This window comes from Athene cunicularia (genome assembly GCF_003259725.1).
Source record: "Athene cunicularia isolate RWA chromosome 3 unlocalized genomic scaffold, athCun1 chr3_part1, whole genome shotgun sequence".
In the NCBI taxonomy this organism is placed as follows: domain Eukaryota; kingdom Metazoa; phylum Chordata; class Aves; order Strigiformes; family Strigidae; genus Athene; species Athene cunicularia.
The window spans coordinates 25,604,015-25,630,441 of record NW_020799097.1 but is presented as its reverse complement, the minus strand read 5'-3'; the positions used below and the strand labels follow the sequence as shown (position 1 = coordinate 25,630,441).

General features: G+C 39.7%; 2 protein-coding genes across 13 annotated transcripts; both read left to right on the top strand.

Moving 5' to 3' along the window:
- On the top strand, positions 1-7,638 carry LOC113478139 (glutathione S-transferase 3). Of its 4 annotated transcripts, none has more exons than XM_026845025.1 (7): positions 1-146; positions 973-1,079; positions 2,913-2,964; positions 3,711-3,843; positions 5,381-5,522; positions 6,678-6,809; positions 7,353-7,638. In XM_026845025.1, the coding sequence occupies exons 2-7, from the start codon at positions 993-995 to the stop codon at positions 7,494-7,496; spliced, it is 690 nt and encodes a 229-aa protein (XP_026700826.1). In that variant the 5' UTR covers positions 1-146; positions 973-992; the 3' UTR covers positions 7,497-7,638. The 4 variants fall into 4 exon arrangements, with proteins under 4 accessions (XP_026700826.1, XP_026700825.1, XP_026700824.1 ...); XM_026845024.1 differs by lacking the exon at positions 1-146 and adding an exon at positions 224-501; XM_026845023.1 differs by lacking the exon at positions 1-146 and adding an exon at positions 224-501 and having other exon boundaries at positions 965-1,079.
- LOC113478137 (glutathione S-transferase-like) lies at positions 1,026-26,269 on the top strand. 9 transcript variants are annotated; one of them, XM_026845015.1, is made up of 7 exons: positions 13,145-13,377; positions 18,299-18,405; positions 19,115-19,166; positions 22,067-22,199; positions 22,524-22,665; positions 23,674-23,805; positions 26,015-26,269. In XM_026845015.1, exons 2-7 carry the CDS (start codon positions 18,319-18,321, stop codon positions 26,135-26,137), a joined length of 669 nt encoding a protein of 222 aa, XP_026700816.1. In that variant the 5' UTR covers positions 13,145-13,377; positions 18,299-18,318; the 3' UTR covers positions 26,138-26,269. The 9 variants fall into 9 exon arrangements, with proteins under 9 accessions (XP_026700823.1, XP_026700816.1, XP_026700819.1 ...); XM_026845018.1 differs by lacking the exon at positions 13,145-13,377 and adding an exon at positions 13,454-13,680; XM_026845016.1 differs by lacking the exon at positions 13,145-13,377 and adding an exon at positions 15,619-15,681.
- The last annotated feature ends 158 nt before the right edge of the window (positions 26,270-26,427 follow it).

Here is a 26,427-nt window from a genome sequence, read left to right as displayed (position 1 = left end):
GAGGTTATTGTTCACATGCCAACAGCCTCTTTTCCGGGATTACTTGAGCTGTGGGTTGGAGCGTAAAGAAATCTCCCTATAGAGGGAAGACAGCTCTCAGTTGCAGAAAGCAGTTGCTATTATGAAGTTCTGCTTATGAAATGCCAGTATGATGAAATTTGATACTTCTTTGGCTTATGGCTCTACAGTGGAATCCAATTCTCTGCTGAGACCTGAACACTAGTCTTTTCAAAAAATAACAATTAATAGCCTTGTTTATGAAGCCATTCAAGAATTAAAATGCTGCTTGCAAAACATGGTGTATTTGATCAACTGAAAAGTTTTGCTTAGCAACAGGTTTATTAATAGAAAGAAATGCGACCAGAAGAAGGATAAGTAGTGGAACAATCTGAATCTTCGTATTTAATCTGGATTGTTACAGAAGAAACTGGTCGTTCTTTTGAATTTTCTACTGATTCTGGATCACATACTTAGCCTGTGTCACCACAGCTAGAAAGAAAAGTGAGAGGCTTTGAAAATATGTTCCCGTACTTCACCTAACTATCTGTAGAATTAATATTTAGATGCTTTTGGCATTCTTTGATATAAGGACTGACAGATTTGAAAAACCTGTCTACTGCCTCTTCTCCCCTTCGATTAAAACTGGCTTTCAGTGGTGATTGAGTAACTCTAGGGCTAAAACTTACCTTTTCTAAAAGTTTTAAGGATTTTCTTAGTGGTAATTTTTTTTTTTTTTCTGTTATCTCCCACTTAGCAACTTGATGTTTACTTTTCTTGAATTTCAAGGGAATGAAAAGACTATGAAATACTGTGACTTGACTGTGCAGCAGTAAAATCAAATCAGTTTAGACTGAAACTTTGCTGAAATGTTTGTCAAAAATTAACTTAGATGAGTGACCTGTGAACTGTTATTTCAGCTGCCATCAGATTTTTGTATTGTTATTAACTTACTGTCTTTTATAAGTATTTTAGGTAACAGGAAGCTTGAAGTCATGGCTGGAAAACCAAAACTTTACTACTTTGATGGAAGAGGCAAGATGGAGTCAATACGCTGGTTGTTAGCTGCAGCTGGTGTTGAGGTTTGTTTTAGTGTTTTTAACTTTAAGCTGCACGTTGGTAAGCTTGTCTGTGAGAAATGACATCCCAAGACACAGCAATAAATGAGCATTGGCTATTCAGTATAATTAAACAGTCTTACTTTAGGCACACAAATATACAGCTTCAAGTTACATGTATTGTAAGCCATGACACTGTAAACTAGTTTCCTGCTTAATGCAACAATATGTAATGCTTAATTAAGCATTTGATTACTGACCCAGAGCTGTTGAGCGGGATGATAGATATATTCCTGGCATTACAAGTATTATCTGTGCCAAGTAAAACAGCAACGAATTTACTTTCTCTAGTCCTTTTTCAGTTGGATGCTCACGCACAGGTTTTTCTTTTATTTTTCACTCCACTGGCTGCATCCTCCATAATAAGCTATAGCATGAAATATAATCTGTTTTACTTAAATCATTTAGATGAGGCTTAGCAGGGTGAAGTGAGAAAACTGACCCACGTGTGTAGGGAAATCAGAAATCTCAGAGGAAGAAAAATATTTGGGTTAATCAGAGAAGCAAGGTATCACTTCAAATTTTTTTTTTTAATGGGATATAATTTACTTATTAATTTACTAGTTATCATGGTGATAAACTGATAATTCATTTTGAGGACAGAAAGGACTAGTAGTTGCTCAAGTGTCCTCTTTTATATAGAGGGCTGTTACACTTCATATGGTTACCCCTGTACTGAGTCAAGGAATACCATTTTCCAAAATCTATTTAAATTTTAAATTTAAATTTTCCAAAATCTATTTAAAGGCTTTACAGAAGTCTCAACAGGCTCTTTCCCTGCATTGTTTGTTCTTATGTTTTAATTCCCTCTCTTTTTTTTTTTTTTTTCCTAAATTAAAAAAAAATCCCTCTTAACAGGTACCAACTATTACATTTTTTCTTGGGATATTGTTTTCCCAGCTTTTTGTCAGCAGAAACTTGGGTTCTGAATTTTAGACTGATCACACTTGCTATAGTCAAACATTGGCACTGTATTAGCGTGCCTAATCTTCTAGAGTTTCCCTAGTGTAGCAAGTCTTAATTCTTAACATAAGTTGCACAGGTGTTCTGAGAGAGGTTGACTGAGGAATGATCCTTGGGAGTGCATAGGTAGGCATCTAGGGATTGGCAAGCTCAGTCGTTTTCTAGTCTCCATGGTCTGCATTGACTATAGACCTGTATGGCACATGCAAACATGTACATGTAGACATCTAACTTTGGTGTCTTAATCTTGAACTGAATTCCTCCGTAAGTAGCACTGATTGGACCAGCCATCCTCAACCATGTTGACTATAACTATGTCATTCTGATCACATTCTGTGTCTTTTTGTTTCTCATCTAGTGAATATTTCATATTTAGCTGTCCTAAACATGCTTCTGTGTTAAACATCCTGTGGGGCATAATACTTTAACATTATTTTGTAAAAGCTTTCTTTTAACTTTCCAAGAATTTGTTCCTGTCTAATCAAAATATCCCACAGAAGAGCTTTTTTCCACATACCAGAAAGCATTTTAAGGACAGCCTAGTCTGCATTGTTGACTATCTCACATTAAATTGCCTGTTCAATGCTAAACAAACCATTCTTACTCCAGTTCTTGCTGCTTTTCTGATAGCAGCATTTGTCAGATATAACAGTCCAAGAGGTTTTGCCAGTTCTTCTGCCCTTGATATTTTCTCCCTTAGAGCCATGTAGAGACAACGGAAGGAACATGATGTATATAAATATTCTCTACCTTTTACAATGCTTATAAAGTTTGTTTGTTCTAGAAATGTGAAAAGACACTAATTTCCTCTTTTTCATCATTCTCTTTTGTCAGTTTGAAGAAGAGTTTTTGGAAACTCGAGAGCAGTATGAGAAGCTCCTGCAAGGTGAGTCCACGTGAAACCTCCAGAGGAGTGTGATCAGACTTTACTTATTCTCAGAGAAGACATGGGAAAAGAAGACTTTAAGACTGTATGTGACTTTCTTTCCACACAGCAGAGAGGGGAGTAAAACTGAGTTGTGAACAGCTGCAGAGGCTGATTTTTTTTCCCTGTATATGGACAGATGCAATTGAAAATTGCATGTCTTTCCAACTGGAAGAGTTTTCCCGGCCTCTGGCTTGTTCTGTACTCTGCTTGTCTACATGTCCCACAAACTTACCCTGGGCTTCAGTAACTTGAAAAAGTGTATCCTAAAACTTCACTGAGTGTCCTGATTTAGCCTAAGATATGGGTTATAAGAGAAATTTGGGAATCTGATATTTGCTTCAATTGTGTTTTAAATAATGGAACAGAATTTTTGAAAATGTATTTAAATTGGACACTTTGTACTCAGTTGGTATATTTGGTGTGGTTGTCTCCACTGTATTTCAATTTCAGCATAAAAGTTGTTGTACACAGTCCTGACTGCAACTTCAGTGATTTTTTTTAAAGCAAGGATGCTAATCCATAATGATAGTGTTCTGCAGTTTGTCTGCACCACTTTAATTTATTGTTTGCATAGAAGAACTCCAGTTTAATGTAATGACTACTCACAACACGCTGACCATAAATGTAACAATCTTCTGAAGACAGCAAGAAATCCAATGTGGAATTACTAGATCCAGTAGAATAATGCATGGCTTTCCCCTTAGGTGGATCCCTGATGTTCCAGCAAGTGCCGATGGTGGAGATCGATGGGATGAAGATGGTGCAGACCAGAGCCATCCTCAGTTACATAGCAGCGAAGTACAACCTTTATGGGAAGGACCTGAAGGAGAGAGCCCTGTACTGTAACAGTACTACTCTTTCTGAATTTGTTATAGTAGCATAGATACATATAGAATTAACTGCATACTTTCGTACCCAGAGAATCACCTGTGTGCCTCAGTGACACACAACTTGCACTGAGCCTGACAGGCAACAGTTAGATGCAAGACAACAGATTTGTTCTAATTCTATTATTTTTGCATAAAAAAATGTGAGGCAGGGTTTTATTGTGCTTTAGGAAAAGATTAACACAGCTTGACACAGATATTTGAGAGCTGACTGGCCTGTAAATGTTGAGCTGCTTTTGTAAACAGAAATTTTTTTGTAAAGCAATGGTTAGTTTTTAACTTTTGGCTGCAAAATAAGATCTGTCATTGATGTTATCTGTGATTGCATGATGTTCCACAGCATTGTAAAAAGTGCATGGTTTAGGTCTTTGGGAGTTGGGGAAAGAACAGATGAAAGTTGTTGAAAAGCTTCTGGTTTCATGTGAAATTAAATCCAGGTCCTCATGTTGTGTCTGTGTGAAGGAGAAAACTATGTGATTGGGCTATCTCAAGATGTGGCGTTTAAATGTCCGTTTCCTATTGTTTTTCAAAAGAAGGAAAACTAAAGGTCAGCTAGTAAAGCTTCTAACTTTAATAGATACTTTACAATAAACTGCCATTAACTGGCGAAAATGGTGGGAAGAATTAGCTGAATCAGATTCGGGGAAGTGACAAAAAGAATGAATATTCAGGAGCCTCAGTCTTAGATTATCGGCTTCTTTGTTGTTAGTAAATCATCATTTCCTGTAGCTTTCCTTCCTTGCATACCCTTTCCTTCAAACAGAATTCTCTTCCATCGAGTTTTAGATTTAGCCTGGAGTCTGTTTTAGCAGCAAATATAAATGAAGTATATTTTTTGATTTGTTCTTGGTCAGGGGGAAGGAAGCATCAGTGTTTTGAGGAAGACTTGCTGTGATTCGCTCCAGGTTTAAGACACAGAATGGTTAGAAGGCTTTGTTAGACTATTTTAGAAGATTTTTATTCATATTCTTGCGGACTTCATTGAGTCTTGTCTACTGTACAAAACCTTCTGTCAGAGCTCTGGAAAAATGGATAAAAGGAACGATCTGAAAAGCTGCTGGACTAATAATTTAGCTAGATGTGGAACCTTGTACACTTCAGATTTCCAACCCCATTATTAATCTGTTTGGTACCACTTGGACTTTGGATGAAATCCTGAAGGTGGGATATATCTGGACAACTAAGCCAGTTGGGGATGACTTGTGGTGCTGTGTGTTTCTTTGGTGATTCTGAAGTGACCTCTAACACCAAAGTTAAACTTTTTAAACTTCTGTATAACCCTGTTTAATCCTGTACAGTGAGGTGAGTAAAGCCCAGCAACACTACAAATACGAGCGAGACTCAGACTGTGACTATTATTTTGACTGCAAAAATAATTTTCATGAGGGGGGTGGGAAATTCAACTTTTACTGTCACAACACAAATCTAAGAAAACTGCTTATGAAGGTGCCTTCTTATTTAAGGTTTTTGTTTGCTTTGGTTTTGAGGATTGATATGTATGTTGGAGGAACTGATGACCTCATGGGCTTCATTTTGACGTTCCCATTCTTATCAGCTGAGGATAAAGAGAAACAGCGTGCTGTTATTGTTCAAAAGGCAACAAGCAGGTATTTCCCAGTATACGAAAAGGTATGTAGGAGGACCATTTCCTAACATTGTTCTAGAAGGATAATGCCCCCTGCGCTGCTGGGGGGAGGAGGTAGAGAAAATTGGGGGTGAAGTTGAGGCTGGGAAGATGGGAGGGGTAGGGGGAGGTGTTTTAAAATTTAGGTTTTATTTCACATTATCCTACTCTGATCTGATTGGTAATAAACTAAACTAAATTCCTCAAGATGAGTCTGTTTTGCCGTGACAGTAATTAGTGAATGATTTCTCCCTGTCCTTATCTCCACCTATGAACCGTCTGTGATATTTCTTCTCCCCTATCCAGCTGAGGAGGGGAATGATAGAGCAGCTTTGGTGGGCACCTGGCATCCAGCCAGGGTCAACCCACCACAGGAACTTACATTGCAAAGGCAATGCCATTTTAGAATAGCTAATTGTCAGCTTTGTTTAACATTTCAAATACATCTATATGTTTTTTTAACCACAGTAATACAGAGCTATTGCTGCTGTCTTCTAGTCTGAGTGGTCTGCTGCTTAAGCCATACTAGAATCCTTATGTTTCTCTAACTGATCTTTTGAGAGATAGGATCTAAGAGGTGTTCTCAACGGAAATTAATATACACATACAGGATCACCTGCTGTTTTTCTGTTTTAAAGACTAAAGGGAAGACAGTTTCCCGCTTAAATACCAGCTCTCCTATAGATGGCTGCCAGAGTTTGTTCTGCCCTAGATTCCACTTGTTGCATCCTAGCCCCAATGCTTTAGGCTGATCACCTCTCCTTTACATTCTCTGTTGTCCCATTGAAGCTGTAAGTACATACAGAAAAATTCAAGATTTGTTAGGCTGGAAAGGAGTGAATACCAAGGAGGTTTCTAATGCTGTAGTCCAGTACATGGGATTACCTAGAGCTATAGGAAGGAAGGATGGGTAAGAGAAACCCTAAGATTCTAGATTGCCAGAGTGAGGACTGCTCGCAGATATTCTGTAAAATGATCAGTGACTGCAGGCATTTGGCCCACATCCCCCACACTAGTAGCATCCCTAGTTGCATGGGAGAGAAAGGTGAAAGGAAGAGGAGGCAGTAAGTATTGTCAAAGAAGATGTGTCTGTGCATTTTGAAAACATCAACCCCAGCTGACTATCCACATCTGAATGTTTTCATTTATGACACTTCTAGGTTTTGAAAGACCATGGACAGGACTTTCTTGTTGGCAACAATTTTAGCTGGGCAGATGTTCATCTTCTTGAAGCCATTTTAATGGTAGAAGAGAAGAAGTCAGATGTGCTCTCAGGCTTTCCTCAATTACAGGTACCTTACACTAACAATACACTCATATGTCTGGAAATGTGATAAATTATATTTCAAAGTCTATTGTGTGTAAGTAATTCCACAAAACAAGAGCATTTGTTGCTCCTCTTTCACTGTAGTCTTGCTCTTCTAGCTTTGGAAAGAACCTTGTACTATGTTTCATCTAGAGAATCTGTTATTTTCTGGAGTAATCCCTGTACAGATCTGAAGAAATCCACCCTCCCTTTTTTCTCTCCCCTCCCCAGTTCTGTGATACCTTTAAGCAGAAGATATTTACTGGATCACAAGTAGTGATTTAAGTCAAGTACACATCTAAAACCACAGATAACTATTTCCACTTCATGCCATAGCAATACGAGACATATCAATATCCCCTATCAAGGTTGGAGTGAGGGGGAGTAAAATTAATCCATGGCTAAAACCTTTATTTCCTGTCTTACCTCCACATTCTTGTTAAAGGATGTTAAACAAATCAGTAAAATTGTTTCTCCTTGTGTTACTTTCTGTTCTTTAAATACCATGTACTTACTGTTTACCTTTTAGGCATTTAAAGCAAGGATAAGCAGTATCCCCACAATCACGAAATTTCTAGAGCCAGGAAGCCAGAGAAAGCCTGTTCCTGATGATAAATATGTGGAGACTGTGAGGAGAGTTCTCCACATGTATTATGACATAAAAGCGAATTAGTGTGCCTGGCTAAAACAACAGCTGTGCTCGGTTTGAGTGAACTATCAAATTGCACATGTGCAGAGAGATGGTGAAGGAAAAGGAGTTTCAATGGGCAGTATCTCGTGCTCTCTCATACAAAATACAGCAGGCAGGTATCTATTTTTTTCTTAATTCTTGAGATTTTACTGGTAATTTCAAGCAAGTGAAATGGCAACAAGCATGCCGTCTTCCTGGACACTTTTTGGAAGAGCAAAAAAAGAAAGAAATGTGAGTTGCTGACTGACAGCTTCAGCATGTTCTGCTCCTTCTGAGGACTTTCTTCTGAGATCCAGATCAGCTTTTTGTATTATGATTTCTTCCAATACAGACCTTTAGTGCTTTTAATATCACTGTAGGCAAATGAAACAAGTGGTTTTTAAAGCAAGTAGGAGGGAGATGTTTGTCTTGCCAGTTCTATTGGACATCAGTGACTTCTCTGAAATGTCAGCATTGTGCCTTTACAACTAAGCTGCACTTTTATTACTGAATTAGAAAACAAAATGACTGCCAAATGAATTTTTTTTAATGTAACTGCTGTATCTAGATGATCTGTTCTAATCAAATAAACTTTATTTTCATGTGTTCAAGTTGTGTTGTGAATGGAAGTTGGGGCTTGAAAACTTGATTTCTACTTTTCTTGGAGGATAAATTCTTTATACTTTATATGAAGGGTATCCTTGTTAACCCATATGCCTCATGCATGTAAATTGTGAAAGGCAGATTATTCCACCACAGATCATTGCATAGTTTTATACCTTGCCTTGCAGACTTCTACCATCTAACTTGCACCTACTTTTGTTTGAGGTTGTACCATCTACTCCTAGGAAACTGCCTCCTCCCTCATCATCAGCCCTGAGTCACCATCTAATGAAGCTGATTTTACAGGCTTGTGTTGGCTTGTCATTAGAATTTTTTCTACCCCTATCCTTAGAAATTGCATTATTTTCAATTTTAGGCTTTTAAAGCAAGAATAAGCAACACAAATAAGAAATTCCTCCCACCAGATGAAGAACCTGTAGCATTAAAACCCAGATATTTTTACCGGGAAATTAAGACAGGTTCCATGTGCTGTAATTTTTCAACCCCTTTTCCTACTTAACCCTTGATTTTTGTTCTTTGAGATTTGTACAATCTTGCACATGCAACATAAACAAATGAATCTCATGCTGAAAACATAATTGGAGAGCAAGCCAAGTTACAGTTCACAGTTATATGTTATCTGCAAGAAAGGTAAATGTAAGAGAAAGTTACTCATAAGTGTCTTTAAAATCCATACCTTTTATAATTTTGAACATGCTACCAAACAGTGAATAGTGTCTTAAAGGTGGAGTGGTGTCCCAATCCAATGTCAGGAGAGGATTCAATATGATTCCAAGAGCGAGATTAAGACACAAACAAGGTCAAATGCTGTATATTCAAAGCAGTTTTTATTATTAAAAATGCAGAGTGTTAGTGATAGGACAGAATGGAAGGAAAAGACGGAAATCAAGCAAGCATCTGGAATAGAATCACAAGAATAGTCACCACCACAGATCCAGCAGCATCCTGTTGATCCTCAGTCTTCAGTCCTTTGGTGGTGAGTGCACACACAGTAAAGTTCTCTGTCACCTTTTAAGCTCATTTTAGCAGCTGATTAGCATACTAGACATGGAGGGGTAGGTATTCCACAAAGTCATTTCCGTGAGACATGAGGAAAAAAGTGGAGCATGGGTTCTGCACATGCATTGGGTGGGAAATTGGATGCACCACCCCTTGTCCAATTGAGTCGGTGGTTGTACTCACCCTGCCCACCTTTGGTTTTTCCTCTGTTCCCACAGGGTTTTGCTGACTTCATGCTTCTTGAGCAATCATTGGCTTCTGGGGCAGAAATGCTCACCTCTTATCAGTTCTTGTCACCTCTTCAATGGCGAAGTTGAGAAGTCATTAGCAAGGCATGAATGGTGTCTGGTTTACACAATGGAGCCACAAAGTATCTGGCTTACTCAATGGAGCCAGTGATTAGCGGTATTTGTGCTTGAGGGGAAACATTTGGTTTCTCTCAGTCCACATTTACCCCCTTTGAGGCTTATCTAAGGAGTCTGTCAATAATACAACTGGAAGTGAGTGGGAGGGTGCATCCTTTGATAGCTCCTGCTTCTGAAAGGGCTCAAACCAATGAATTTCTGATTAAGACTAAACTGTGATACATGAAAGTTTTGCCTGTGTTTGTTTCCCAAGGACTCCTCAACTGTTCTCCCTAGGCCTCTTTGTCTAAACAAAAGTAAAATGCTCTCTATATAACTCACTGATAGCAGACTCAAAGCCTTCAGTGGGCACTTGGGCAAACTAAGATAAGGGGAACTGAACAAATGACACAGAGATACAATCTAGGGAGGATGATCTTGCTGATTTAGGAAGAAGACACCTGGACTTGTTCACAGTGCATGCTCTGGAAAGAGCAGACACCATATAGAAGACCATGTACTTCTTCCCTTGACCACCAAAGACCCTCACTATTTTTACTACGCATGCTCGGACTATGTAAATGAATTCCAGGAACTCTTATCATAAGACACCCCTTTCCAAGAAATCTAATGAATATGTATAGTTTGTGTGTATGCAAACTGATGTCCCTTGCTAGTTCTGGGGAGCCCTTATGGTGGAGAATCCCCAGGGCGACCCCAGCATTGCTAATAAAGAATACCTGCTTAACAGTTATATTGGATTCTGACTGTTAATTTCTTTGTTTCACTTCCTTGGGTGACATTCCTTAGACTAATTACAAAGGCCACAGCTGATCCTTGATGAATGTTTGAGGCATTACTTACCCCACTCCATTGACTCAAAACACACACACAAGCAAGATTTGAGACAATCATTTGACATTTCAGTCTCTCACAGATAGTTCTAGATTGTATAAATAATGCAATACTAATCTTATTTCATTGAATCTTTTTATGCTGACAGATATGTGTAAGAAGGTTTAAGGGAATGAGAGAATCTTTGAAGATAAATCAATCCTGAAATCTATATTAGGGTTACAAGGTCTTATGAAAATTCTGATGAGCTCCAGGGAAACACAAACTTCACAGAATCAGCTAGGTTGGAAAGGACCTTGAAGTCCAACCATTAACCTAGCACTGACAGTTCCCAACTACACCATATCCCTAACTTCAGTGAAAACAAACATGTTTTCTAAGAGAACTTGTGGTCAATAAAACCTATTTCTCCTTGTCTGAGAAGTATAAATAAACCTGATTTTATTAGAAATGAACCAAAACAAACAAAAAATGTTTTACAGAATGAGAGCTGATTTAAAATTTTTTCAAGTGATCATTTTTTATCTTTCTGTTATTGCAAAAAAAAATCCCTTTTATGGGGAAAAAAACCCAAATTGTTGTCCAGCTTTTAAATTAGTCAACATCAGGCAAAAATAAGATTGAAATTTCTGCTTATCTTCTTTACACCCTCTTCTGAAAATAAAAAGATTCTTTAAACCTAAGCTTAATTATTAGTTTTATTTGTAACAGTGCACATAAACTGAGCATCTCAGAAAGTTTCACAGCACACACCAGAAATCAAATAGAGGAAACATACACTTACACAAGTTTCTATCAAACTATGAAGTAATTTTTAAATATTAGTTAAGCTAAGTATTTCACAATGCAGTTGGCTTTGAAGCCTTGATCTTGTGGCTATATAAATCAATAAAGACTAAACCAATCCTAATAATAACATTCTGTAAACTGGCTCTCCATTTAAGCTCTCCTCGCCAACAGCACCATGGGTGTAAATCAGAATTAGAATTACTGTTTTCAGACTTTTCTGTGCTGGTGATCTGGATAAATGCCAAAGTTTACAGAAATGTGTGTGAGGGTGAATAGAGGCTTGGTTAACCTTGTCCTTGGGTGGTCAGTAAAGCTTCCAGGACAGAACCAGAACAGTTGTTGAAGGTTTGCAGCAAGTTTAGGCTTGAGTGATGCATGACTTGTTCTAACAATTCATGTGGACTCTTAAATTTTTTATCACACTGGTGACATGCTTCAGTTTATGAGCTAGATAAGCAGCATGGAGAGAATCCTCCTAACCCCTCTTGTTTAATTCTCTAGTGGCACTTATATATCCTGTCCTCACCTCTGATAGGGTGCTACTGGAAGTTGCAATCAGGCACGTTCCCCCAAGCCAGCTGCTTAATGGTTTGTGAGGATTGCAGGCAGGTACTTTTCAAGAAGTTTGGACTTGTCTAAACTACAACACAATGAAGTGTGTCCACAGTGCAAGGTGGGAACTTGACATGCCAGGGTGTGGTATATGTTCTATTTAAAATCTGACTTTGCCCAACCCAAGATCACTTAAGTTCCTGGGCTCCATATTCTTTCCTACTCTAAAGGTTTACAGAATAGCTATTCAAATTATAGATAACAGTAATTTCATTGATACAATATCTTTAAATGTCAAAGGAGCTTTATAATTACATTATGAAAGGCTATGCTGGAAGTAAAATAAAAAGAGAACAAGGGGGAAAATCCTTCTGGCAAACAGGATTGTGTGGAATGGGAACAGTCAAAGTTGGATGTGGCCATGTTCAGCAAATTCAAAATGTTTAGAACACTTTGCTTGCCCATTCATCCCTGAGCCTCAAATCAAAGACCTCTTCCCCCCCTTCTCTGCCATCAAGCCTATTGTGCCACTGACAGCATTTGAGACTGCAGAAAGGACAAAGAGATAATAGTTACTTGCATGTACTTCTGTTGTCACTGTTCCTGAACCAACTCTTGCCCTCAGGTATGTGCTGATATCAAAGACCTCAGAAGCAGAAATAAATTAATTTTGATTCAATGCTGCCAGCAAGGACAGGTATGAACAAATGCTTCTTTCTTATTTAGCTATCCCTTCCTGCATGTTCTTCACTCCTACAGTAGCCACATCTACATTAGTGGTTAAGGCGTATGGGGACCATCGGTTGGCACTGCTGCCAGCTAGTGTGGTACAGCATGCATTTACACCACACGCCTAGCTTCCGAAACAGGGTGCCGTACCCACGCTGCACACTGGGAACAGTTTTGGCCCTATGCTGCACTTCCAACTCATACTTGGAAATTTTCTGGGGGGTAGTACCCAGGTTTGTCATAGAAACCATGAGGAAGCGTGTATTTAATGCTGTGCTTTATTCACTAAGGTATGAACCTGAGAGAGAGTTAAAACTAGTCAATGTGTAAAAAAGCAACATATAGTTGTTTATTGTTGACACCATCAACCTCTGAAGCACATAAATTACAAATTTGCAAGAAGCCTCTAGTGAGACCCTCTAGGAGAGAAGCATCCTCTAGGAGAGACTGCCAGCAATTGCCAGGCAGAGAAACTGTAACAAAACTCCAACTGGGAGAAAAAAAGAAAGTAGCAGCTTTGTGGGGATTTCCTCAAGATAGTTACCTAAAGATTTTTGTTCTGAGATCCCCCATCTTGAGGTGCTTTGTTAGTACAGCCATGGCTTTAGACTGATAAATACAATTTTGATAACAGTGTGGGTTCTGTGAACAGATCTGCAGATTAGCTGTATTGACATCTGCTGCAGGGGTGTAAACATGTGGGTCTATGCTAGAGGCGAGAACCTGATCTTTTGCACCCAAATCCCATTTCCCAACTGCTATGCCATCCTTATGTCTGTTCACATCCACTTTCAGATTTGGTATTTTCACCTGAAATTACTAAAATGGCAATTTTCAGAGACATATGTCTTTAAACTGAGTAGTGCCAGTTTAACAGCAATGAGAGATTTTCTCTCTAATTGGGTATGGCTGGGAACTCCCACAAACTCCAAAGTTTAAACACCCCTGGAGAATCTGCCTGTGCTGGGTGGAGGCTGAGTTAAGGTCAGAAGGTAAGTACTAACATAAACATTCTTTTTTCTTAAAGTGTTTAAGTGTCTGTAGTGAAGCTACTTAAAAATTTATTAGGGCATCTGCTGGGCTGGGCTAATCTAAATTCTCTGCTCTGTTTAGTTCATGTGCCAGGTAGACTAAGCATATAGCTCAGTAGTTACTCATCAGCTAGAAGCTGCAGGAGAGAGAAAGCAAGAGAAAGACATTTTTTAACCAGGAAATGAATCCTGCAGTGCAGTTCAGAGTCGAGCAAGGCAGCTGTGAAACCACCCACTGAGGGGACAAAGTGTGGGAAGGCAAAGGTAGGTGGGAGAACACAGTGCCAGCCTCTAGCACCGTGATGGTTTCTTCTGGGTTTGAGCAAGAAAGCTGGCCCATTTGGCATGCTGGACTCTGCTCCCAGCTCCAGGGCTAAAGAGCACTCCACATTGAATGCAGATAATGCTGTTTCTAAAAGACCATCCCCTCTTAAACAGTTCTTGCATCGCTGAGAAGCATCCTCAGAGAAATTCAGGACAGGCATGTCACTAAGGCTCACTAGGAAGTAGGATCGAACTATGGAGTTCAGGCAAAAGCAGTAAAAACGTTTGTATATAGGCATATTTTGTGTTGAGATTTTTCCTAAATATTAATTAAGGCTAAAGGTACTGCATGCGAGATGTGATTATTTATTTGGCTGCAGTATAAATTGCTGGCATGAACAATTCTTCAGCAGTGTCTTGGCTACTACAGCAGCCCCAAAATGCCCTGGATGGTGATACATTTTTGCTATGGGAATCAGAAATTGCTTAGGTAATGTAGGCAGGTTTTCCATGTCTGCTCTCCATATTCTCTGCGTGTCTTTGGTCACTTGTACCTTTTGCAAGACTCAATTTCTTCATCAGGTACAGTCAAACGTATCTTTTCAGGAGCAAGTAACACCAGGTCAGACCACTGGACTGCTTGTAAGCCCAGTGGTTCATACGGCTGTCATGCTGTGGCTTTAGCTGCAATATCTGTTAGAACACCTCTTCTTTTGTCCGTCTGCTGGTATGGGCTGGCTCATGAATGATAGCAAGTTTTTCTGTTAATTTGTGGAGCTTTTGATATTTTACTTCCACAAGAATTTATAAACCCACTCAGCTTCTGTAACTGCCCAGTAGCTTGGCATACTCCAAATGCATTTTGAGAATCAGCATAAATATTTATTGTCTTTTCTTTGGCCAGCTGATAGACCTTTGTTGATTAAATTAATTCGGCTGTTTGTGCGCTTGGTTAGAGACTGAGTGGTGAAGCCTCCACTACTTCATTCACAGTAGTTATTGAATAACCCATGAACCTGGTTGCCATTCAGATAATATGAGGATCCTTCGTTAAATAGTTATAGACTGAGACTTAGAAATGGCACTTCTGTTAAATCTTTTTGAGTCTTTTCACCTTCACAGGTGCTTACTACACAGTTGTGATGTGGAGTTCCTTCCCCGGGTTAAGGGAGTAGAGTAGCAGGGTTCAGCATGTTAGTTACCATCCCAGAGGCTATTCCTTGCCCTTCTCGTACAAACAAGGAAAATGGTTTACTGTAGTCTGGCAGTCCCAGGTCAGGTGGAGCTTGCTTCAAAAGCTTGAATGTTGTCCAATAATCTTGTCTGTTGTCCACTGAATGGGTTCTTCAGCACCTTAAGTAATGATCAGTATCAGGGCTTCTACCATTTCCTCAAAAGCAGCTATCCAGGGGTAGCAGAATCCTACAGCTCCTAAAAGGGATTGTGTTTGTTTTTAGTAATGGGTCAGGAAGATTTTGAATGCTTTAACATGATTTTCAGATAAACGCTGCTCCTCTTGTTGGAGAATGTAACCCTACATGTAATTCTACACTTCTCTTATAAATATTGTAACTTCTGTGGAGAGGCCCAAGGGCCCTTTTCAGCTAAGGTGAGAAGTAAGGAACAGGTGTCAGCTATACAAGATTCATTGTCTATTAATAAATCATCAACATATTTGTCACAAACTGTTCATAAACAAAAAACTGTTCATAAAGAGGATGTCTCAAACAACTCGAGTGGGACGCCCTGTGGGGGAGAAGCAGAGCAAGCTCTGCAGAGGTGGGGCAGTGAGCTGTTTCTCTCCCCCTCCCTCCTGTGGTTGCCCAGAGACAGAACTTGCCTAACTGTGCAGGTACAAGCCAGAGAAAATGAGAATCTTCTGAAACAGCCTATTGAGCATGCGTAAGAAAGATTATATAAAGGCAACACCCCATGTGTGTCTGTGTCGACCCATCACCTACAGACCAAGTTTGTTACTCTAGGACAACGCGGGATCCAAGGGCGGTGATTCCCCTTTTCCTGTTTCCTTTCTTCTCTTTCCTCTTTGTGCTCTCTCTCTCCTGCTTACATATATTCATGTATATAAGTTTTGTATGACTTGCAGCAGGCTGTTAGGAAAATAGTCTCATTACCAAAGTGCCTTTATTCTCTTGTTGCCAAATTGTCTCCACCCATTCACTAAAGTTGTCAGTTAATAAAGTTATCAGCAAAATTGTTCCTCTGAGTCATAGTTGTGACTTGACCCACTCTGTGGCCCTGCCGAGCAGAGATGGGCTCTTCCACCTGCAAGCAGGCTCTTAAGGAATTCGAAAGATTCACCCCCCTCCTAACCTACTGTGTGGAATGAGACAACACTGTATCAAAAATGGATCAATTTTTTTTTTTCTTTAAACACAACATCCTGCAAATCTTTTACCAAAATTTTAGAAAAATAGTGGAGGACTGAGTGAAGTCCTGAGGGAACCTTGCCTATGTTAGCTCCACCTTTTCCCAAATAAATGCAAAAAGGCATTGAATAGGTATACTGATTTAAGGTAGAAAAAGTTGCCCTGTCTTCAGTATGTCAAGGGCTGTGTCTGCCCACCTTTAGAGAATCTCAATAGGAATGGGCAACTAAACTGAGCCCTCAGAGCAAGACTCGGGTCCAGACCCAGGCACCTAAATGTATGTGAGCTACATGTGTCAGGTCCCTGTATAGTCAGTGGAGATATATGCAGTGGATCTAAAGACTGAAGAGACTTTACCAAAACCAAGGGCTTTTTTTTTCTGTCAGAAGCTTAAGACAATTAAAATCTACTTACAGCTGACAGTTATTCTTAAATTTAAAATGAGACAGGTTTTTATTCTCTATTTGTCATTGTTCATCCCACATAATTTAATGCCATATGGAATTTCTTGTTCATGTAAAATGATACCTAAGGCTTTTCGCTCCCTCTGCTTTTGTTCTGCAAACAATAGATAAATTTTCCAATAGGTTTAAGTTTCATATTCTTGAAGTCTTTGGCTTTTTTAGTTAAATGAAAAGTCTTACTGCAAGTTTCTGCACATTACAAGTTGGGGAGATGTGTGTTGAAATGATAATGATGCAATGTATCTGAGAAATATGATAATAGAAGAGGCACTACTTAGCTGTTGTAAACTACATAGATAAGCTGCACTGCCATACAGTGAAAGCTTGTCACGCAACGTGCACTGTTTTAGAGGCAAAGCATTGTAATTAGCAACAGCTATTTGTACTTTAGAGCTGGGGGTGATAATTTTTTCCTTTATGTGTATTTGGATTATATTGTCTAAATAACCCAAAATATCCCTATTTATTGTAGTAACATGATTTAGTTCTTACCAGAATTGCTCAAGGGAGAACCCTCAATCTCATTGCTCTTTAAAATCAAGTTTTGGCAGAATAAGTTCCAAATGTACTTTAAGTATACTTATACAGCACTGTGACTTGAAGAAAACACATCAGTACATACTGAACCTGATTTGAGTGGGAAGTGGCATGCTGATGTGACAAACATAATGTTGCAGCTTTGGCTTTTAGCTCTGAGAAAACTGGGGTGTCTGTAAAATTATTTTTTCAGAATGGGCACTCTGGTTTCTAAGCCATTAGGACATAATTAGAATATCCGGTTTTAAGCTTTTTGTTCTCCCAATCATTAGCGCATGATGATAACATCTTTGTGAATGCTAGTCCCATTGTGTTTTAGTAATTAGAGCAGTGAAGCACAGAGAAATTAAGGCCTGAATTTGCAAACACTTACATCCAAGTGTCAGCACAAATACTCCAGCTGGTTGTCCCTACACATGAAGCAGCTCAATATAGATGGGCTGTCTCTGCCTCACACTCCGTTGCTCATGGTGTAAGGAGAGGTGCTGTTACAGCAAGCTGCAGACAGCCTCTGATGTGCCGGTCCCCTGGGCACACAGGTCTCCCGTGCCCTGGGGATGCTTTGGGGGACATCTGAAGCCAGTGGAGCTAGGTTTCAGATCGGGCTTTGAGGGACACCTCAAGGCTTATGTAAGCAGCAAGGAAATCGGCTGTAGCCGTTCAGTAGGACTGCCAAGGAAGCTCAGCCTGTTTGATGCAATAAAGGGAAGATTAACAATTAATTTGCCCCTACATGAGAAGGAATCGGATGGCAATTGAAGCTGCAAAATGCGCTCCTACATCTGGCAAAGTTAGACAAATTTTAGCCTACTAGTAAAATGTTTTCCTTTCTTCTTTTCATCTTTTCAATAACGATGATGGCAATGGGGGTGAGTAACTTCCCTGAGGATGTGGTAGGAATTTCAGTGGCTTTGTATAATTGTCCTAAAATGCAACAAGGTTCCCCCTGTAGCTCAGGGCTCATGCCACTTGTTTAAACCTGTCTGTGTTTGCTTATAATCATAACAAACCTTCCTAGTAGCACTGGGGAAGACTTTACAGATCTGCACATCTTTCCTTTCCTAGCACAGGCTGTGTGGTGTTACTGGTCCATCTCCCATTTCATTATTTAAAACAGATGAAGTTTAAACTTCAGCAGCCATAGTGAGAACAAAAGGCTCTCTCTTCCCTCAAAATAATGCTACTGACATCAGTTTTATGAGATGATGTTTTCTGCTTAATATTTTTCAGGGAACCAGAAGCTCAGAAGCATGTCAGGGAAGCCCAGACTTACCTACCTAAATGGAAGGGGGCGAATGGAGCCTGTACGATGGTTGTTGGCAGCAGCTGGTGTGGAGGTTAGTTGACGCTTGGTACAATGTTCCAGACTGGTGTTTTCAACTGGCTTCAGTAAGGAACAATTTAACATGCACATGGAGGATAAATGGCTTCAGGAGGGTGGCTAAACTAATTTGGCCAGTGGCACTGCATGTTTGTAACTACCTTGTTTGGTGGTTAATATTTGGGATGCAATCTCAGTGGAGCTTGGAGTTTATTAGAGCTAGTATCAGTCCCCTAAAGTAATTAATCATAATGGGTCAAAATGGGGATTTATTTAAAGGCCCTTAAATAATCTGAGTTTTCCAGCTATACAAAACCACCTTAACTCAGTCTTACTTAGTTTGCAGATACAGTGTGTATAAGCAAGAGTGTTGTTGACTTACATGCCCTGGGGTAGAGTTAGAAATAGTTGATTTACTTTGTGTTTCACTTGGCACTGGCTGAAACCTGTCTTCCTCTTGTAGATGTCTGTACTCTACTCTCTTTCCACTCACACTTAGATTATTTAGGAATTAGTGCCCTGAGGTAGCCAGGCCCTTCTGCTCCTCCTCAGCTGTGAGGATGCATGGGGGATCTTCAGACATCTGCAGCCAAACACCACAGTTGAAGATCCAGCCCATTATCTTTTGCTCAGTTTGGTTATTCTGCGCATGATTATGTGCAGTCACTTACAAAAGAAAAATGTTCAAATACAGCAGTGTAACACTATCTTCTCTCCTTTTCCAGTTTGAAGAAAGTTTTTTGGAAACAAAAGAGCAATATGAAAAGTTAATCAAAGGTAAGAATCCCGATGCCTGAGGCTTAGGCCCTAAAAAAATTGCTCCAATTTAGCTAAATTTGTGGCTTAAAATTTGTTTCTTTAAACCAGTGCAAACTTCTGTGTGCACACCTAGAATACTGAAATGTTGAGTAACCTGTTCTTTCCGGTGCAAAACAACTCTTATAAGCAAAAAGCCATAGCTTCCATGACTGTGTTTATCATAGTACATTAAACAGGAGTAGCAAACATTCCTATTTAATGCAACTCAATTATATATGCTGTTGAACTGTTAGCATGGTTCCTGGTCCAGGGCAAAAAGCACTCCCCAAAGCAATTCCCAGGCATTATTTGGAAAGTTGTCTCAGGCAAGGGCCATTTCCAAGGAGTCATTTACATGTGACCACCATGCTCTACAGTCAGAGGGAGCTGAATGGATTGAATGTGGCCCGTCTGTGTCAGCTGGCCTGAGCTGCTGTTGACTAGTATAAAGGTACCTGTACATTGGTTCTGAACATTAGTGAGATAAGCCTCTAAATGAAAGGCTGGCATGGGACCAAAATCCTCAGGAAAGCCTTTGTGCAAGGCTCTGTGTGAACACACTAAAGCAGGATAAGCCTGAGCCATGAAGCTTCCCCCAGTTAAAAAGCAGGGAGCCAAGCAGGGAGCCAGCAGGGAGACCTGTGAAAAGTCTGGCATGATCAAAGCAGCAAGCTACAAAGGCTTTGGAATGAGACCAGTTCCCAGACATCAGTGCATACCCCCACCCACTGGCCTTGATATTTGGCAAAATGAAATCCAGCAGTGAACGCCTTTGCAGCCACCCTGCAAGGAGAGGACCTTGCTACCAGGGTGGAGAAGGAGTTGGGACTGTGAGGAGAAGTATAGAGTGCACTTGTCCCGTAGTTCACCTGCTGCCCAAGACATGTAAGAAAAACCTCACAGCAGACTGAGCTTTCTAAGACATCCTAGGAGACTTGGAAAAGGACTTGGCTGATTCTGGCTGCTGGCTCAGAAATGAAAAGCTGTGTTTAAAGAAATTCTGACAGGAAAACGGAAATGAACAAAAATTTTTTAAAAGTGGTATTAAGAAGATCAGAACTAAATTTGCAGGTCTAGCTGTCTGGGAATCTAACAAAATGGGAGTGCAGTGTTGTGTAAAGACACCAGTTATAGCTCTAAATATAATATGATAGCTCAGGTACCGAAAGCCCAAATTGGAATTTGCTTCATAGGACTAAGTAAACCAGACAGAGTGGTACAGTCCTGGATATAGTGTCCAAGCTTATCCATATCCAGAGAAAAGCATTAAATGGTGATGAAAAGGGCAGTGAAGTTTTGTAAAGAAGATCAAGGTCTTTTTTTATATATATATATATATATATATACACACACACACACACACTCACACACATATAGCTTCAGAGGGTGACAACACAAAGATCCTCACTGTAAAGTGAGGAGAAGCAGTCTGCTACTGGTCATGAGAGAAATCCCTCTTTTCTGTAGATAAGAAGCAAAGCATGGAGTCAGTTTACTCACATTTGCTGCATCACTTTTTGTCAAGGGCCAGAAAATCACATTCTATTTTTCACTTCACATCTTTCTGCTGAAAAATATCCTTGCAGAGCTGTTAGTTTTCCCATTCTACTGTGAGATAACAAATAATATTTCTTCCTTAAATTGCCGAGGGGTGTCCTGAAAAGACATGAAGACACATGATCTTTCTGTGAATGTTTACAAGAAATAAACACAGGCTATTCCTTGCTGAAGAGAGAACTACTCTTTGAATTTAAACTGAATACTATAGAATAAGTCAAGAATGTTTATTAATTCTAGACTAGCAATGTATTTCAATAGCTCTGTGGAGAAAAAAGCAAACATGTTCCTGTTAAAATGAACCCTTATACCTGAAAGAAGAATGCAGTGAACAGATTAAACTTTAGCAATTAAAATAAATTATTAACTTTGAGCAATGCAAAGTGGCAGCTGCCTAGTTGGATTTTGGAGTTTTGCTGTGATTTTAACAGGGCAGGATTGTTCTCTGGATGCCCTTAATATTATGTAATTGGAGGAGGGAGTATTTCCAAAGACAATAAACTAGTCCAGCAGAAAACTGGTCTAGAAAAGATTGATTTTGCTGTGCTGAATCTCTATGTCAGCTTAGCTCTCAGAGCTGCCTTATTCAAGGCTCAGACAAATGCTTCTACCAGAACCAGGAGAAAATGGATCTACAAAGATGTATCTAAATAGGCTTAAATTGTTGTGGAATGACAGTGAGGATAGGCCTGTAATGAAAATCTATGGCGACTGTCAAACTCTTGTCCCTGGAATGACTGTGTAAAACTTAAACAGCAATTGCTGTCACAGTCCTTGCCTCTAACTCTGAAGTTTCATGACCTTTAAAGTGGCCTGATCTCTTCCTTTATTCCAATAGCTCACTCCTGCTGCCGTACTACCCCTCTCATTCTTTCTACTCGTGTATATGTCCCTGATAAGGAACTGATCTGCACTCAAAATAATTTGATTTTTTTTTTTAAGTTCAAATTTAACACAGAACTTTATTCTCCCCCGATCCCTTGGGTAGAAAGTGCTGGTTAGGCTTTTCCTCCCAGCATGAGTCAAGGTCCCGAAGTGCAAAGAAGCAGGCTGTGCCAGCTCCCATCAGCCAGTGAAGATTTGGCAATGCTGCAAAGCAAGGGCCCAGCTGCACTGTGATGACCTCGCTACAGAAGTGTGATGCAGGCTGGTCAATATTTGATCTTTCCCACAATGTTAGTTTTCTGCATGGAGCTTTACAGTTAGGGCAAGACATCAATAATCTCCTACACTGCAAAAGAAATGTGTTCAGTCTCTTGGTCTCCTGTAAAGCTAGCAGCCTAGGAGGAACTGACAAGATTTCCCTCAACTTTCCACCCTAGATGGAGTCCTGATGTTCCAGCAAGTGCCCCTGGTTGAGATCGATGGGATGAAGATGGTGCAGACCAGAGCCATCCTCAGCTACATAGCAGGGAAATACAATCTCTATGGGAAAGACTTGAAGGAGAGAGCCCTGTACTGTAACACCTCCTTTCACTTAATGAGCAATCTGTTATTTGATAGCTGCATTATCTATAATAAATTTAATCCTGTAAATCCAGTAGAAAGGTTAACACAAAAAAAGCGCTTTTTCTTAGTTTTTAACCATTGCTTCTGAAATGCTACTGAACAGAAACTGGCTTTTACTCCTTTTAAAAAATATTTAGCTTTAGTTTCAGCTGTAAAAATTGGCACTACGGTGGTGTGGTAACATAAAATTCTTTTAAGTTGCCTTAGTTAATTGGAAAACAGATGAAATATCTTCTGTTCTCTTTTCTACTGTCTTCCCCTCACCAACAGGATTGACATGTACGTGGAAGGAATAACAGATCTGATGGAAATGATTTTGATGTTCCCTTTCTCTCCACCTGAGGCAAAGGAGAAAAATCTTGACTCAATTAAGGACAGAGCAATTAATAGGTACTTCCCAGTCTTTGAAAAGGTAAGTTGCAGTGAAGATGTGTCTATAAGACTTGTATTACAATTATCAAGAAGTTTCCCCAAAATGAGAACATGTTTGTAGTGCAGGTCAGTTCCAAATCCTCAGCTTTCTTGGCTCTCTCAGAGTAGGGGAAATACAGCAGTATTTTCTGTTTGTTGGCTCATGTTGTCAGAGCTGTGGTATCTGTACATCTACAAATCAATATGTTCTCAGCTATACAGCAAAACTTTTCACTAAAGTAAAAGCAAGCATGTATGATTTCTTCCTCCCTTGAGGGGACAGTTCCACACTTAAATTTGTTTAGAGCACATCTCTGTTATACTCAATTTCAGTTGGAACATTTTCATTAGAAGAATGCAAAAATCTCTTACAAATAAATCAGAGAGATCAGGAGTACTTGAGAAAAAAACGGTCATAGATTTCTGCAAATCACACTTGTGAAAACAACAAACCAAACCCATATGACTCAGGCGTCTGACAACATTTCTCACTTTTGTAACATCTAGTTTAGATGGAAAATGGTAATAAAGGCTAAACATCCTAGAAGTTCTTATGACTATAATAACCTATTCCCAAAGCAGGGATTTTCTTTGGTTAGCTATTGTAATTCTGCATTTCTAAGTTTGCTTCCTGGTATCAACATTGGACATAACTTAAAATGAAATACTTAAATGACAATTTAATAAATTCTCTGAGTTACTATTTAGTTCCTCCATTATTCCTACTGTTACTAGTCTACTTAAGAGCATGGTTTTGTTCCTGTTCCTACTGCCTATCCTCATTCATCGTTATGAAGTGACCAGTTTGTAGTCTGTGTACTACAAGAGTTCAGATTTTTTCCCAACAATAATGAAGTTATTTAGGCTCACAGCTTCCAGCTGAAAACTCCACCCTGAAATTTCAGATATATAATAGCTGTTTGGCTCTACAGCTGTGCTGTGAGGCTTAGCTGCCAGGCATTGTATGTCCCATTCTCATCAGCAGTCCACCTTCTCTTGTATTCTACAGGTTTTGAAACAACATGGCCAAGACTTTCTTGTTGGCAACAAATTCAGCTGGGCAGATGTTCAGCTAATTGAAGCTATTTTAGCAGTGGAGGAGAAAATACCTGCTGTGCTGTCCGGGTTTCCTCAGTTACAGGTAATTTTGTTATTGAGCATGCTTGTATTCAGGAGCTAGAGGGCAACCCCGAGGTGATCATCTCTCCATGCTATGTAAATCAGGTGTGGGCTCTTGAGGAACTGTCACTTTCTTATGTTTGCTTAACACCAAGCACAAGAGGGAATTGATTTAGTTGGTTTGTTGTAAGACACTGTGCTTCTGATTAATCATTTTCAGGTATGCCTATCCCTCTTAGAGTGGTATATGCCTCCTAAATAGAAATAAATTAATGTCCCAGGGAAATCACTCATATAGGATGCCCTGTTTTCATTTCCCTGCTTCCTGTCAGTAGATGCTATCTAATACCAGCTAACAAATTAAGTCTGAGATACAGTTTGACACGTTAGAATAAGGTTATGTGCCATTTTCTGTAATGGATGGTATTACGATTTTAGGACCCAGTAACCTCACTTCACTTCTGCCTTCTACCATATGACTAGAAACTGAAGTCTTAGCATTAAGCCACAGGTTTCTTTCAATAATCAACTCAATACAAACGAGGATGAATTCTCTGCCTTCGTGCCATATACAAAATCTGAAACCAAGCAGAAGTGAGGCACTTTGTGCTGTGAGACTTGACCAGAAATCAGAAGCCTCCAGGCATGCAGCATGCTATAGAGCACAGTGCATGTGCAAGCCTGGGGCATGACCTGCAGGAGTCATTAAGAGTTGAGATACAGTGGACCCAAGTGGGAAGAAAGTAGATAGTGTTCAGTAGTTCTCCCACGTGCCTGTACTCATGGTGATAAAGCAGTGTAGGCACTGCAAGTTTGGGTTGATGATGCAAGGCTTGAGGTCGTGCTTCTTTGTCCTTACAAACTGTTGAGAGGTGCATCAAAGACTTGGGCTTTATTGCCACTAACAAAAGAAACAGTTCAGCATTTGATTATCACAGTTAAGTTTCTCCCTGAAACTGATGAGAAAAAGGGCTTTGATTTTTTTTTTTTTAATTACTATTTTTAATTTTTAAATCTCAACCCCACAGTTTAAGCCTGAATTTAGTATGACAGAATGATGCACTTGGGTCACAAAGTGGGCAGTAACTTTTGTCAGATTTTATTCCATATGCAGTTTTGCAGCTTCAGGTGATTCTTGCCTCTAGTTTCCATCTTCTAGCAAGATATATTAGCCACCAGGTGTGGGCACAGTACTGTTGAAGCCATGCATTTATGTAGGGATTCCTTCAGTGATAGAAGGGGAAAAGTTTCTAAAATTGCTGGTTACTTATTTCAGAGTTTTTACTTTTCTTGCTCCTTCTTGTACTTCCCCCTTATTCTTCCAGTGCCTGTAAGGAAGAAGAAATCATGTTCATACATCTGCCAGCAAAAACTGGCTGTCACTCTGTGAAGGTCCTCTCTCTTAGCCCCATTGTTAGAAGGTTCTTGTGTATCTAATAAGATTGCTCATCTAACTGTGGGGTCTCCAGATGCCTGCAATCTGCATCAGTGAGTCCCCTCTGACTGTACAATGAGATGTCTCAGGATCCTTGACTCAGTTGCCTTAACACAGGCATCTCTTGCCACCTAGATGCCCAACTCTTCCCTAATCCTAGTCCTGGCCGCCAGCGACTGCTCCTGAGGGGAACAGGTCTCCCTGAGGGGCTGTGTTTTTGGCTACCCTAGGCTCCAACACAGTATGAGAAGCCTCTACTGGACAACTGAGTTGACCCAAGGACAATTCCAGCCATTTCACTTTTACCCATGCAGTCCCAGAAATGCTGGGACAGTGGGACAACAGTGGCCACGCCAGATGCAAACAGAGCTTAGATACTTACATAATGTAGTAAAAATGGAAATCATGTTAATCTAAATCGTGGTCTGCACACATGGTAGTTTGCACTATCAGAACCAGCAATTAAAAGATCATGAGCTGGGTTAGTGTATTTGTACCTTCAAAACTATCCCCTGGTGCTCCTGTATATTGAATTTTTGCCTTCAGTTTCTTTCAAGTAGCAGAGATTTAAATATTGTCTGCTCCAGTACTGTCTTCATTGGTAAGAACAGGCTTTTTGCTGCAGCTGGATCCTCCTCCTGCTGGACACAAGGAGACTGAGTAGATGGCATGAGATCTGAATGAATGTTAGGATTTCTTCTAGCAGCAGGGGGAAGCAGTTGTTCTGTGCAAGGAGCACTGTTTGCTACTGGAGTAGCTGGAATTTCTCACTTAAAATGTTGGTTTTATATTTTAGGCTTTTAAAATAAAAATGAGCAATATGCCTACAATTAAGAAGTTCCTGCAGCCTGGCAGCCGAAGGAAACCCCCACCAGATGAACGTTATGTAGAAACTGTGTTGAAGATTTTTAAGAAATGAATGCCTTGTTACCATCAGTGAGACACAAATTACTGAAAAGTAACCAACAAAAAAAACCCCAAACCCCAAACCAAAGGAAATAGAGAGGTCAGTAAATTAGTACTGTTGTAGCTAAAGCCAATGTTAAAAAAACCCTCCAAAACTGAAATAAAGCATTCTGATTACTCTGGCAATGTGACAGCAGATTTGTCTTTATTGATATCAAATATTTGATAAAACATGAAAACAAAAGAGTGTAGAAGCAAAGAACTATTTGTAGGGTAAGGAATTTGTTAATTTGGAAAAAAGAC

What these genes read in the sequence shown, in the direction of transcription:
- LOC113478137 (XM_026845013.1), top strand. Translation starts at nt 17,583, where the DNA reads ATGTGCCGGTCCCCTGGGCACACAG. An exon ending in TGGCAGCAGCTGGTGTGGAG is followed by an intron (nt 18,406 to 19,114) that starts GTTAGTTGACGC and finishes CTCCTTTTCCAG; the next exon opens with TTTGAAGAAAGTTTTTTGGA. An exon ending in ACTTCCCAGTCTTTGAAAAG is followed by an intron (nt 22,666 to 23,673) that starts GTAAGTTGCAGT and finishes TGTATTCTACAG; the next exon opens with GTTTTGAAACAACATGGCCA.
- LOC113478139 (XM_026845025.1), top strand. Translation starts at nt 993, where the DNA reads ATGGCTGGAAAACCAAAACTTTACTACTTTGATGGAAGAGGCAAGATG. An exon ending in GTATGAGAAGCTCCTGCAAG is followed by an intron (nt 2,965 to 3,710) that starts GTGAGTCCACGT and finishes CTTTCCCCTTAG; the next exon opens with GTGGATCCCTGATGTTCCAG. An exon ending in CAGGCTTTCCTCAATTACAG is followed by an intron (nt 6,810 to 7,352) that starts GTACCTTACACT and finishes TTTACCTTTTAG; the next exon opens with GCATTTAAAGCAAGGATAAG.